The sequence below is a fragment of the Triticum dicoccoides genome, chromosome 4B, assembly GCF_002162155.2.
Source record: "Triticum dicoccoides isolate Atlit2015 ecotype Zavitan chromosome 4B, WEW_v2.0, whole genome shotgun sequence".
In the NCBI taxonomy this organism is placed as follows: Eukaryota; Viridiplantae; Streptophyta; class Magnoliopsida; order Poales; family Poaceae; genus Triticum; species Triticum dicoccoides.
The window spans coordinates 676190714-676204034 of record NC_041387.1 but is presented as its reverse complement, the minus strand read 5'-3'; the positions used below and the strand labels follow the sequence as shown (position 1 = coordinate 676204034).

The window sequence follows — 13321 nt, the reverse complement described above, 5'->3', positions numbered from 1 at the left end:
ACTTGTTTAAATCATAACAGTAATATTTTTTTTATAAGACAGTAATAAGTTTTTAAAAAATATCATCAAACAGTAATGCCGGTGGAGCGGGGGAGGGTGCGCGGGGTGCGGGGGGTCGGCGGCGGCGGTTGAGTAGGGCAATCGAGGGTGCGGGGGGTCGGCGGCGGCGGCCGGTGGAATGGGGGGTGCTCGGCGGCGAGGGGGACCGGATCTGGCGAGGTGGGATAGCGATCGAGATGGAGGGGGATCGAGATCGAGTGTCCATGAAATTTGAAAATATTCATGATAGTTCAAAAAGTACCCATGAAATACAATCGAAAAATGAAGGCTACGATTTAAATACAATCGATCTTAGCTAGCTATCTGTTCACAATCTTCTTGCCCTTCTTTTTCGCAAATGGAGTTCTTCTGTGGAACGGACGTCCTTTAGGCAGGGTGGTCCTGCTTCTTCTTGTGGTGTATGCTGCTACTTCATCATCGTCGTCATGTTCGATCCTCGGGTCGCCGTACTTGTCGAAGTCTTGCTCATTGGCTACTCCATCCATTCCGATGATCTTCCTTTTGCCTCTCCTCACGACAACACGACTGGGCTTTGGCGGGTCGGTAATGAAGAAGCATTGGTCCACTTGGGCAGCCAGTACCCATGGCTCATTTTTCGCGGTGACGTTTGCGCCCGCGGTCTTGGATTTGGCTTCGGGTATAACCATGGTGGTGAAATACCGGTCTTCTTTTATGACGTTCTTGGCCCATCTGACACGGAACATCGGGACCTTCTCTCCAGCGTAGCTCAGCTCCTAGATCTCCTCGATCCATCCGTAGTATCTGTCCTTGTCGTTACCGGTGTAGGATTCCATCGTTACCCCGGAGTTCTGATAACCATCGCTCTTCATGTCCTTGGCCTCGGTGTAGAATGTGTAGCCGTTGATATCGTACGCCTCATAGGTCATCAGGTTGTGCTCGGCGCCCTGTGACAAGGCGAATATGAGTTGTTCTTCCGCGGAAGAATCCTCATGTAAAGGGTACGACAGAAGCTTTTGCTTGAACCAACGCGTGAAACATGAGTTGTGCTCTTTGAGTATATCTCCGTCCGTCCTCTGTTGGCCTCGGTCATTGTACGTCTTCTTAATAAAGGTTTTGTGCTCTACCACCCAAGGATCGACCACGTCTATGTGTTGTAGCGCGACTAGGTTTGCTCTTTCAAAGTCGGCGAGTCGACCCTCGAAGTCGACATGCATTTTGCGGCGACCCTCACGGTGACCCATCCAGCGAGGCTGCCGAGGTGCCTGTTGACGGGCAAACCAACGGGGTTCTCGATGCCTAGATAATTCGTGCAGTAGGAGATGCACTCTTCGGTCAGAAAGCCCCTGGCTATGCTTCCTTCTGGACATGACATGTTGCGAACGTATCCTTTGATGACACCATTCATCCTTTCGAACGGCATCATGCTGTGCAGGAACATCGGCCCGAGTTGGATGATATCCTCCACTATATGGACCAGCAGATGCACCATAACGTCGAAGAATGCGGGCGGGAAGTACATCTCAAGCTTGCATAGTATCACCACTATCTCTTCCTGTAGCCTTCTGAGTTGCCTCACGCCAATCGACTTCCGAGAGATGACGTCGAAGAAGTTGCATAGGCCAAATAGCGCTTCACGGACGTGCGCGTCCATGATCCCACGGATTGCAACTGGAAGTATCTGCGTCATCAGCACGTGACAGTCGTGAGACTTCATCCTGCTGAACTTCTGCTTCGCTGGGTCTAGGTATCTGCTTATCTTCCCCGCGTAACCGTAAGGAAGTTTTACTCCTAGGAGGCAGGTGAAAAACTGCTCGATCTCCTCCTGACTTAGAGTGAAGCACGCGGGAGGGTAGTCATTTCCGGTCTTCTTGGCCTTTTTGCCTTTGCGACGACTTTCTGTGTCCTGCTTCGCCTCATCATCATCATCATCATCATCATCATCATCATCATCATCATCATCATCATATATAGCGTGAAGCTCCTGCCTGATGCCCATTGATTTCAAGTCTTCCCTTGCTTTCGGCCCATCTTTGGTCCTCTCTGGCATATTGAGCAGGGTACCAAGCAGACTCTCGCACACGTTCTTCGTGATATGCATGACATCAAGGCTGTGAGGCACACGGTGGATCTTCCAGTACGGCAAGTCCCAGAAAACAGACCTCGTTTTCCATACCTTCAGCAGCGGCTCTGGCGCCTTTCGCTTCTTTCCTGGCTCTGGCGCCTTTTGCTTCTTTCCCGGCAGTGGGCAGTCTTTCCAATTTTTCAACAGCTTGTCTATTTCCTCGCCGCTCCTCGTACACAGGCGTTTTCGGGGTTCGGTTTCACCATCGAACAGATCCTTGTGTTTCCTCCACGGGTCATCGTCGCGAAGCCACCTTCGATGTCCCATGAACACGGTTTTCGAACGACCCGGGATCTCTATCTAGCTGGCGATACGTTGTGTCATCCATGCACCTTACGCATCCAGAAAATCCGTGGACTACCTGCCCCGCAAGATATTCGTAACCGAGATAGTCGTGCACCGTCGTGAGCAGTGCGGCTCTCATAGGGAAATATTCTTTCTCTGCGGCGTCCCACGTATTGGCTGGCGTTTTCCACAACGTGTCAAGCTCCTCTTTCAGCAGCCCCAGATACAGATTGATGTCGTTCCCTGGTTGTTTCGGCCCTTCAATTAGCATACTCATGTGAATGTACTTCCTCTTCATGCACAACCAGGGGGGAAGGTTGTACATCCACACAAACACAGGCCAGGTGCTATGTGTGCTTCTCTGGCTGCCAAACGGATTGACTCCATCGGTGCTCGCGCCCAGCACGATGTTCCTTGGATCGTTCCCAAATTCTGGGTATTCGAAGTTCAACGCTTGCCACTGGCTCGCATCCTTAGGGTGACTCGGCATCTTGTCTTTTTTATCTATCTCTGGATCATTTGCGTCATCTTCTCGCTTCTTCTCCTCCCTATCCGCGTGCCAACGCAGGAGCTTTGCTACCTTAGGATCCGCGAAATACCGCTGCAGACGAGGAGTGATTGGAAAGTACCACACCACTTTTCGAGGAGCTTTCTTCCTCTTCTTGTATCGAGTGACACCGCACACCAGACATATGGTAGACTCCGCGTGCTCGTCCCGATAAATGATGCAATTGTTCATGCACACATGGTATTTCACGTGCGGTAAATCCAGAGGACACACGATTTTCTTCGCCTCCTCCAAACTGGTCGGGCACTTGTTCCCCTTTGGAAGACATTCGTGCCAGAATGACATGTTCTCGTCGAAGCATGCGTCGGTCATTTTGTGTTTTACCTTCATCTCCAGAGCCATGAGCGTTACTTTCAGGCGGGTATCCTCGGGCCTGCATCCTTCATACAATGGAGTAACCGCGTCTAACTCAAGTTGATCCATCTTGGCTTTCTCTCGGGCGGCAGCTCTTGCGTTATCCGTCTGCTTGAGAAGCAGCTCTTGAATATGAGGGTCCTGCACCCAGCCCATCGATGGTCCAGCGTCGTCTGCTCCGCCGGCCTCATCATCATGTCCTGCATCTTCTACATGATGACTGTGTACAGCATCACCGTCGTGATCATCTCCTGGGGATTCTTCGTCTTCTCGCCCCCCCGAGCCGCGGTGGTTGTCTTGCTGCCCTTCCTCATTTCTTGCCCGGCCCCCATGGACGACTTCGTAGTCATCTTCATCACCTTGCCACCGATAGCCATCCATGAAACCACGCAAGAGCAGGTGGTCCCGCACCTGCCCGGAATCCGGGTCCGCAATAAGGCTATTCAGCTTGCATCTTCAACACGGACATCTTATCTCCGTCTCGTTCTTTTGAAGCATCTCGGCCTTCGCGGACCTCAAAAACCTATTCACGATGCCTTCGGTCATCGTGCGGACCATGGTCGCCTGCGGGGTAGAGCAAAACGATATTTTAGAACCAAGAAAAAATTGGCATGACTTTCCCTAAAAATAGGACCAAAAAGAATGCTTAATGCCAAAATTCTCGCCGAAACGGAAATGAATCAACATTCTGGCAAAATATTGGCAACTATCGCATTTCAAATACCGGTACACCTCCAAACACAAACACATATGCAACACCACAAACATATGCAACGCCACGAACATACATAGATCTAGCTAGGCCATAAAAAGTGCATGTGCACATTGTTGTAGGGAGAACAACATAAATATAGCTTCCCCCCTTACTTACCTAGCAAAACAAGGTAACTTAACCACTTAATTTGAATGAATCTATGGTGGAAATGAGGTGAAAAAGAGGAGGCACCCGAGACAAGGAGGAGGCGGTGGAGAGAATGAAGTGGGGAGAAAGTGAGTGTGGGAGGAGAGGCTGTCCAAAATATCTTGTTGCTGCCCACTTACTAATGGCGCACCAGCAACAAATGCGCCATTAGTAATCCAGGTTACTAATGGCGCACCCCCTGGTGGTGCGCCATTAGTACTTTTGCAAAAAAAGGAATAAAAACAATAATAAAAAAAATAACATTAGTGGCGCACCTTCTGGCTGGTGCGCCATTACTAGTTACAACTAGTAATGGCGCACCACCAGCGGATGCGCCATTAGTATGTTTGGACAGGCGCACTAGTTCAAAAAAAAAATTGGTACTAATGGCGCACCGTGGGCAGGGTGCGCCATTAGTAGTTTCAACACTAATGGCGCATCAGAAGGTGGTGCGCCATTAGTATATACTAATGGCGCACCACATGTCTGGTGCGCCATTAGTGTCAATTCCATCTATAGCCCTTTTCCTAGTAGTGTCAAGTCCATAGGATGCACACATCAATCATGGCAAAAATGACAAAAGTACAAGTTCTGTTAAGAATCTGAAACAAACATCACATAGCATGGACCGTACTCAATCTACACATTCTCTGGTGGGATTAGGACCCATCTTTACCTATTAGAGATGTAGGTGGATTAAATGTCGTTTCTCGTCAACCTTGTAAAAAATAAAATATTGATGTGGGTAATTTAAATGAATCCTTAATTTTGTTGTGTGGCTTCCAATAAAGCAGAGACGGCAGATAATCAGTGGATGTATAGTGGGTTTTTCCGTTGGAATCAAGTAACAACAGAGTGGGTCGAGAAAACTGATGTGTTTTTGAAAGAGATATTCCGTAGTCCAATGAGGATAGTGCCAGACTGCCCGTGTGCCAAATGTAAGAGACGTATCCGCAGAGATAAGAGTGAGATGACTAAGCACCTTCGCACGAATGGATTTATGCCCAACTTTAATATGCCGATAAACTTTGCCCAGCGGGACCGTGGTAGAGAGAATGTGATACAACAACGCGTCGCTGGTTATGAGGACGATGGGGTTTGAGACATGCTAGATGATGTCTTTGTTGCATAGCCGACACCTCCGTCACATTCAGCGAATGAACCGGAGGAGCCGGAGGAAACCGCAAAGGCCTTCCTGGAAATCTTGGCCTCGTCAAAGAAACCTCTCTATGAGGGTGCCAAGTTGTCTGTGCTGGATGCCATCTCGCAACTGATGGCAGTCAAGGCTGAGTACGGCTGTAGCCGAGGTTGCTTCGAAGCATTTCTGGGAGTATGGGCTAACAGCCTGCCTGAGGGCCATGAACTGCCGAAAACCATGTACGGTACAAAGAAAATCATGAAGGCGCTCTCCATGGACTATGAGAAAATATATGTTTGTCCAAAGAATTGCCTTTTGTTTAGGCATGAGTATGTGGATGACAACTACTGTAGGAAGTGCGGTTCCTCTCGCTATATTGAGGTGGTCGATAAGCATGGTCAGAAGTAGCAGCTAAAAATCCCTGTGAAGGTTCTTCGGTATCTTGATTTTATAAAAAGACGGCGTCGCCTTTTCATCACCGAGGAGTCTGCCAAAATGATGAAGTGGCACAAGGAAAGGAAAAGGTACAATCCAAAAAAAATTGTACATCCATCAGGAGGTGAAGCATGGAAGTCATTCGATATAGAGTACCCGGAGGAAGCAGCCGAGGCTGGGAATGTCAGAATTGCTATAACAGGTGATGGGTTCAATCCATATGGTATGTCGTCTAATCCATACAGCTGCTGGCCCGTATTTGTTATTCCGCTCAATCTCCCTCCCGGTGCCATAATGCAACGCAAGACCATGTTCCTGTCGCTTATAATTCCGGGGCCTGAATATCCGGGGAAGAATTTGAGTGTGTTTATGCAGCCGTTGGTGGATGATTTGCACCATTCTTGGTACTTCCCGAGGTTGACATACGACCGACATCTGCAGAAAAATTTCTTGATGAAAGTTTGGCTACAGTATTGCATGCATGACTTTCCCGGCTATGCCCTGTTCTGCGGATGGTGTACAAGTGGAAAGATGCCTTTCCCAGTGTGCATGCAGGCCTTGATTTTCATTTGGCTGAAGAAGGGTGGCAAGTATGTTGCCTTTGAGATGCATCGACAGTTCCTCCCTCCAGGCCATCCTGATAGGGAAGACAAGAAGAACTTCACAAAAGGCAAAGTTGTCCATGAAGTAAACGAGATTCCAACGTTTTCTAGTGTGAATGTGCTTGCTCAGCTGAAAGCTCTTAAGCCTGCCGGTGAAGGGAAATGCAAAGGGAAAAGCAAAGCCACAGGCGAAGACGAGGGCAAAGGAAAAGGTAAAGGGAAAAAAATGTTTTTAAGGATATGGTGAGACGCACAACTGGACTCACATTACCCCCTTCACGCAGCTTCCCTATTTTAAGGACCTCAAACTTTCATACAACATCGACGTGATGCACACCGAAAAGAATGTCGCAGAGTCCCTTTTTCACACGATCCTCAACATTCCTGATAAGACAAAGGATAATGTTAATGCTAGAGTCGATCAACAGAATATTTGTGATAGACCACTTCTTCACATGCAGCCTCCCACAGGCAGTCGAAAATCTTGGTTCAAGCCAGATGCTGACTTCGTACTTAAAAAGGATCATAAGATGGAGGCACTCAAGTGGCTGAAACACGTCGTGAAGTTCACCGATGGTTATGCGTCGAATATAAGTAAGGGGGTCAATCTTTCAACGGGCAGAGTGACCGGGCTCAAGAGTCATGACTATCATGTATGGATTGAGCGGATTATGCCGGTGATGGTTCGGGGCTATGTTCTCGAGCGTGTCTGCCGTGTGCTTGCGGAGTTAAGCCATTTCTTCCGCACGCTTTGTGCTAAAGAAGTATGCCCTGAGAAGAAAAAAGAAATGCATAAGAAGGCGTCGGAGTTGATATGCAAGCTAGAGAAGATCTTCCCGCCAGGCTTCTTTACTCCGATGACACATCTCATTTTGCACCTCGCGAACGAGGTATTGTTGGGGGGCCCTATGCAGAATCGTTGGCAGTACGGCCCTGAGAGACAGAACAAGCATCTGAGATAGAAATGTGGAAACAAAGCTAAGATTGAAGCTTCCATAGCTGAGGCAGTTATCCTAGAGGAGGTGGCAGACCTCAGGACAGCCTACTATCCGGACCATGTTCCCACGTTGCACAATAAGGTGTCTCGATACAATACAGAAGAACCCAAGTATAAACCCAAGTTGCCTTTATTCATCGGGCAAGGTGGCAGGGCTGGATGCTCGACATCTTATGACATGCCACGAGATGAGTGGGAGGATGTCATGTTCTATATCTTGCACAACATCAAGGAAGTTGAGGATGAGTGGATGAGGTAATACCTTTGCACCATTCTTTTAGTCAATTCGTTCTGTTCACTTTGCCTAGTTCTTATACCTCTTTGCTTATTGTAGTCGATTCATTGAGGAAGAGTGGACGGGAATGCTGCCTCCTACTGAAGCGGAGGCACTTGCTCTTCTCCGAAAGGGTGCTGATGGAAGGAAAAATTTCGTTGCATGGTTCATGGAGAAAGTAATTTTTCACACTTCCCTATTACCCATTTCACACTTCCAATTAAACTCATGCACCCTATAATTTTAATTAAACTTGTAGGGAAATGATCCGAACGGATCAATGGATGAAGAATTGAGATGGGTTTCCATGGGTTTTGACCCTACCGTCATGACATGCCAAAAGTATGATGTGAATGGGTATCGCTTCCATACAGAGGAGCACCAGAACAGTCGGCCTGATCCCAAAACCATAAATACCGGAGTCTTCACCGAAGGAGATAATAAAGTAGATTACTACGGAAGGGTAGGAAAAATATACGAGCTTACATTCAAACGTGGCCGTAAACACCTAAGTCTCACTGTGTTCAAATGCCAATGGTTCGACCCCAAAAAGGGTCTGAGACATACGCCTTCTGTTGGTTTAGTTGAAGTTAAACCATGAACCGTCTATGCCGGAGCTGATCTCTTTATCGCCGCCACCCAGGCCACGCAAGTATATTATCTGCCTTACCCATGCCAGAAAGAGTACCTAAAGGGTTGGGAAGTTGTGTTCAAGGTGTCGCCACATGGTAAGCTACCGGACCCGAACGATGATGATTACTACAACATAAACCCCATGACATACGGGGGAGTGTTCTTTCTAGAGGAACATGATGACGTGGTCCGAAACAAGGAGGATGATGACTTGGGTTATGTTGACCTGGACCCAAATGACGACGGCGCACGGATTGATGGTGAGGCAGTTGTGAATCAAAGAGACATAATTATGCTTAAAAAGTTAAATGAAGACACTGACGCTGACGATGAGGAAGAGCCTCCACCTCCGTCAGACTACGAAGAAGATATGCAGGATAGTGATGATGAGACCGGTCGACAAATAGATTACAATAGTGATGATTCATATGGGTTCTAGAAAATGTATGTTCTTTTAATGATCATTACAATAGTATGCTTAATGTGCTCTTCTCTTATTAATGTCTTTCCTGTATGCTTGTTTTTTTATATCCTTACTAATTGTTTATCCTCTTCTCAATGCAGGTTTGCTAATCATGGGCAAGTCCAGCGGTGCCAGTTTCCTCAGTAAACTCAAAGGAGGACTTACTCGGAGTGGACGAGCCCACAAGGTTCCCTCCCGACTACACGAGGATGGCACCTCACAAGGAGGTGGAGGGGTCGGGGGAGGAGACCCTAGAGAAGGAGGGGGTGGGGGGAGAGCCCTTACAGGACGAGGAGGTGGGGGGAGAGGCAACCGGGCCAAAAAACTCCGGGCCGTGTCCGAAATAGGAGGGTCTTCTTCGATGCCCTCCTATGCTGAGGCAGCTTCTGAGTCTGAGGACGAGGAGTATGTTCCTGATGGTGAGGAGGAGGAGGCCAAGGAGGAGGAGGGTGAGGAGGAGGGCGAGGAGGGTGGAGGGGAGGTTGACCCCGAGTTGTGGGGTGACTTGCCACCGGGTGCTCTGCAGGGGTGGCTATGTGGTAATGTCGGAGTACCTACACCACCTTCTATCGAGGCGCAGAAGTGGCTCGTTGAACCTGTGGGGACAGAGTAAGTGCATCTCAATCATATTTTCAACACATGACAACATTTTCTTATTGTACACATGGCAATCCTTTGATTCTTTTGCAGTAACTGGATCCTTCGCGGAAAGGGCCGTAAACCGAGTGGCCTTATCACTGTCCTGTTGAAGGAGTTTTGGCCTGGCCTATTCTGCCCACGGCCAGACAGGGACCCGCATCTGCGTGTTTTGGCCACAAGCTGGGCCCACTACGAGGCTTGCAGCAACGCGGAGTACGGGACGGCCGCTAAGGCCGTGATCACCAAATTTTTGGTAAGTTCCCTTTTGGATCACTTGTCTTTAGTTTCGTTCATAGTTTATCATTGAGTCACTCAACTCATGCCTTGTTTGCTTCTGGTTTATGCATGATTGCAGCAACTCTATAGAGTTCTTGGCGAGCACAAGGCCAGAGCCGACGTGGTCTTACTTGCGGCTGCGAAGAAGAAAGCTCGTCAGTTGCAGTACGAGGTGCGCTGGGTTGCCGTCTCGCAGTACTACCACATCTACCTGCACCAAAAGATGACCAAGACTCAAGCACAGAAGCAAAAACTTACCATGAGCAGGTAGCAGTTCATGATGGTAACTATTACTGACTTTTCATTGTTTCAAGCAGTCAACTATATGTTTCGTGCTCACATGTCATGCTTCCAAAATTTCCATAGGCTGTTCCTCATTGGTGCTATGGAAGGCATGACGGATGGGAGAGTTTGGTGGATAGGTGGGTCGGTGACGATGCAGAGTTTGCTGCCAAGAGCATCAAGGCCCGGGCGAACCGTGGAAAAGACGGGACACACGGCCAAGGAAACAGGAACCACTGGGGCTTCAAGGCCATGAAGGTATATCTATATGAATGATGCATTTTTGTTCTTCTTTACCGTCATGTTCTTATGTATGGCTAACTTCTATTTCACTTTGCAGGAGGACAAGTTGCAAAGGCCGCTATCAGACATGGAGTCATGGAAGCTGGCCCACGAGCGGCGTGATCGCAAGGAGGGCGAGAGCCAGTACTACGGCAACACCGAGCAGCACCTGGAGTCTTACACTCAGAACTATCAGAAGTTGCATCCGGATGTTCCCGTTCCTGAGGTTGCCGAGTCTCAGATCGACGACACGGCGGTGGTGGCCATCCAGGGTAAGTCCCATGGCCGGTATCCGTGTTTCGATGGCTTGGTCACTCCGTTGATCTCGTACACACGTCTTCGAGCTACCAACCCGAGCCCGTTAGAGAGTACGGGGCGTTCACAGCCTCCCTTAGTCCGCCAGCGTGCTGTAAGTACTTCCCCTTATCTTCTTTGTCTCTATCTTTCTTAGTTTATTTTCAGCACTGCCCATTTAGAAACATCCTCAATTTTGTAGGCATATCAGGCCTTTCTCGAGCATAAGCATATTGAGGTGAGGGAGTACTTGCAACGAGTGAAGGCAAACGATGGTTACAGCCGTCAAGTGATGGCGGTTAGTTTTGCCCTCTTAAAACCAAGCTCAAATTTGCACTTTCATTCCTTCTGACTTTCTAATTTGGTTGTTTAACTAACATCCAGGCTATGTTGGCGTCTTGGACTAACCGCACGGAGCCACCACAAGTTGGACCCCCACCACCACCTGCGGGAGACGCCCCATACATTCCCACGTTCGAGGAATGGCTGGCACTAGGCGGTGATACTCCGGTTAGTACATTTGCCTAACAAATGACAAACTAGTTCTCGTTCATGCAACACTATCATGTCATATTTACCGTTAGAATCTTCTCTCAAACATGTAGGGGACCGGTGGCTCGACTCCTGCTCCGTTGACCCCAGTCACTCCGATCTGGCAGAGTGATGGTGGTCGCGGTGGCGGTTTTGGCGGAGGTGGACTTGGCGGTGGCGTTTTTGGCGGAGGTGGACTTGGTGGTGGTGGTTTTGGCGGAGGTGGACTCGGTGGTGGTGGTGGTTTTGGCGGAGGTGGACTCGGTGGTGGTGGTGGCTTTGGCGGAGGTGGACTCGGTGGTGCTTGATGTCGATGATGATTCCGTGTATGCGGCCTTTGTGCCATGCCTTTCATGTTTCAACTTTTATGATGTTTCATGTCTTGCACTACTTTTATGTTCGTGAACTTTCGCTAGTGATGATCTTTGGATGATGAACTTGACTATGTTTAAATGATGATGATGAACTGTCATATTTCATATTATTCTTCTTTGAAATGCTGTCAAATGAATTGAAAAAGAGAAAACAGGAAAAAAAAACTATGCCTACGACAAAGCCGTCGGCATATATACGCTTAGGAGCCACCAGGAGGCGCCACGTGGCAGAGCTATGCCTACGGCAAAGCCGTCGGCATAGATTTACATCTATGCCGACGGCTTTGCCGTAGACATAGCTCTGCCGCCAGGCCAAACCAGGGGGCGACACGTGGCAAAGGTATGCTGACGTCTTGTATGCCGACGGCCAAGCCGTCGGCATACCTTTGCCACGTGTCTTCTCCTGAGTCGCCAGTGGTTTTGACGGCGCCGTACGTTGCCGTCAGACGGAAAACAACGCCGACGGCTAAACTATGCCGACGGCTGCCCCAAGGCTGTCGGCATACGCTCCTATGCCGACGGCTATACTACGCCGACGATCTGACACAACTACGCTGACGTGATCTACACCGACGGGGCTATGCCGACGACATAGGACCTATGCCAACGACCCTGGGCCGTAGGCATAGCCCGTGAGTCCGATAGTGGCTCTCCGCCTACGACCCGGCCGCCGACGCAGAGCCGGTCAAGCGGGCTCTGGCGGCCGTGAAGGTGATGGTCTGCGAGGCCAGGCGGCTGAAGCCCATCAGAGAGACCATCAGAAGCGGATGGGACAGCGAGTCCCGCGTCGCCCCCGAGCATCCGCGCCAACCGCACGGGCAAATGGGAAGACGGGCCCTTCACCAAGATGCTGGAGACCCAGGCCAACATCTGGAGCAAGGAGGAGGCGGTGGCGGTGATGAACATGCTGATGGATGCGGACTTCGAGCAAGTGCTCAAGGCTCACGCCATCCCGATCAACTTAGAGTAAACGTGCATGCGTGCTTGCTTGCAGCTCGTTTTGGACTTTATTTAGGTCTATCTCCGGTCGATGTTTCTTTCATGTCCGTCTAGTTTGTTGGTCATCTAGCTGGTTGGAACACGTAGGCTTTCAGCTTTGCTTGCTTTCCTTGTGCTAGCTGTTTCAGGCTTTCAGCCCCGACGTCTCACATAATTTACTCAATTCTATTCGGAAAGAAAATGCTAAAACTTTGGCATGCATAGACAATCTGCAGTCCATTTATTATAGAGAAAAGCGTATTTTTTTGTCATTGAACTTTGTTTGAAGTGTAGAAACGATCCCTCAACTCCAAAACCGGTAAATTTTAGTGCATCTCTATCAGATGCCATAAACATAATTCCTCTCAAACCTTCTCCCTATCTCAAAAAGTCAAATATTAATTTGGGGTGACTAAAATTTTGCTCAGCTAGTAGATGCCCTAACTTGATCCCCTAAAAGAATCAACTGCAATTTTTTATACACAAACTCATTTCAAACACTCATTTAAACAACTTAATTGCATAATTCGACAACAATTTCTCATTAGCATCATACATAACATAAGTGTTGACATCGGATTTTGGCAAGGTGCAAAAGGCAAGTAAGATGGCCTCAAGTGAAAGAGTTTTCAGCATGCAAAGTTTCAGGTCGCTGAGTGGAATAACTTTGATGTTTAATTTATCGCTATTCGACCTCATCTCGGTGGCCGAAGTTATACTCCGAGTGACAGAATTGAACATTCCGAGTGGTTTTCGGCCGATCATGCCTTCAAGACAACCTCGGACGAAGGAGTATTCTGAAGGAATTGTCTTCGTCTCGTCGAAGCAATCGATTTTCATATATAAATCATCTCAATCCGAGTTCATATGCA

The 13321-nt window shown here is 48.6% G+C and overlaps 1 protein-coding gene across 1 annotated transcript in view; it reads left to right on the top strand.

The window, feature by feature from the left end:
* Nucleotides 1–12441, top strand: part of LOC119292307 (60 kDa jasmonate-induced protein-like) — a 57706-nt gene extending 45265 nt beyond the window's left edge. The window contains exon 2 of the mRNA XM_037571152.1: nucleotides 12334–12441. Coding sequence (XP_037427049.1) covers nucleotides 12334–12441 — 108 coding nt within the window. The remainder of the gene's footprint in view (nucleotides 1–12333) is intronic.
* Nucleotides 12442–13321: the final 880 nt, after the last annotated feature.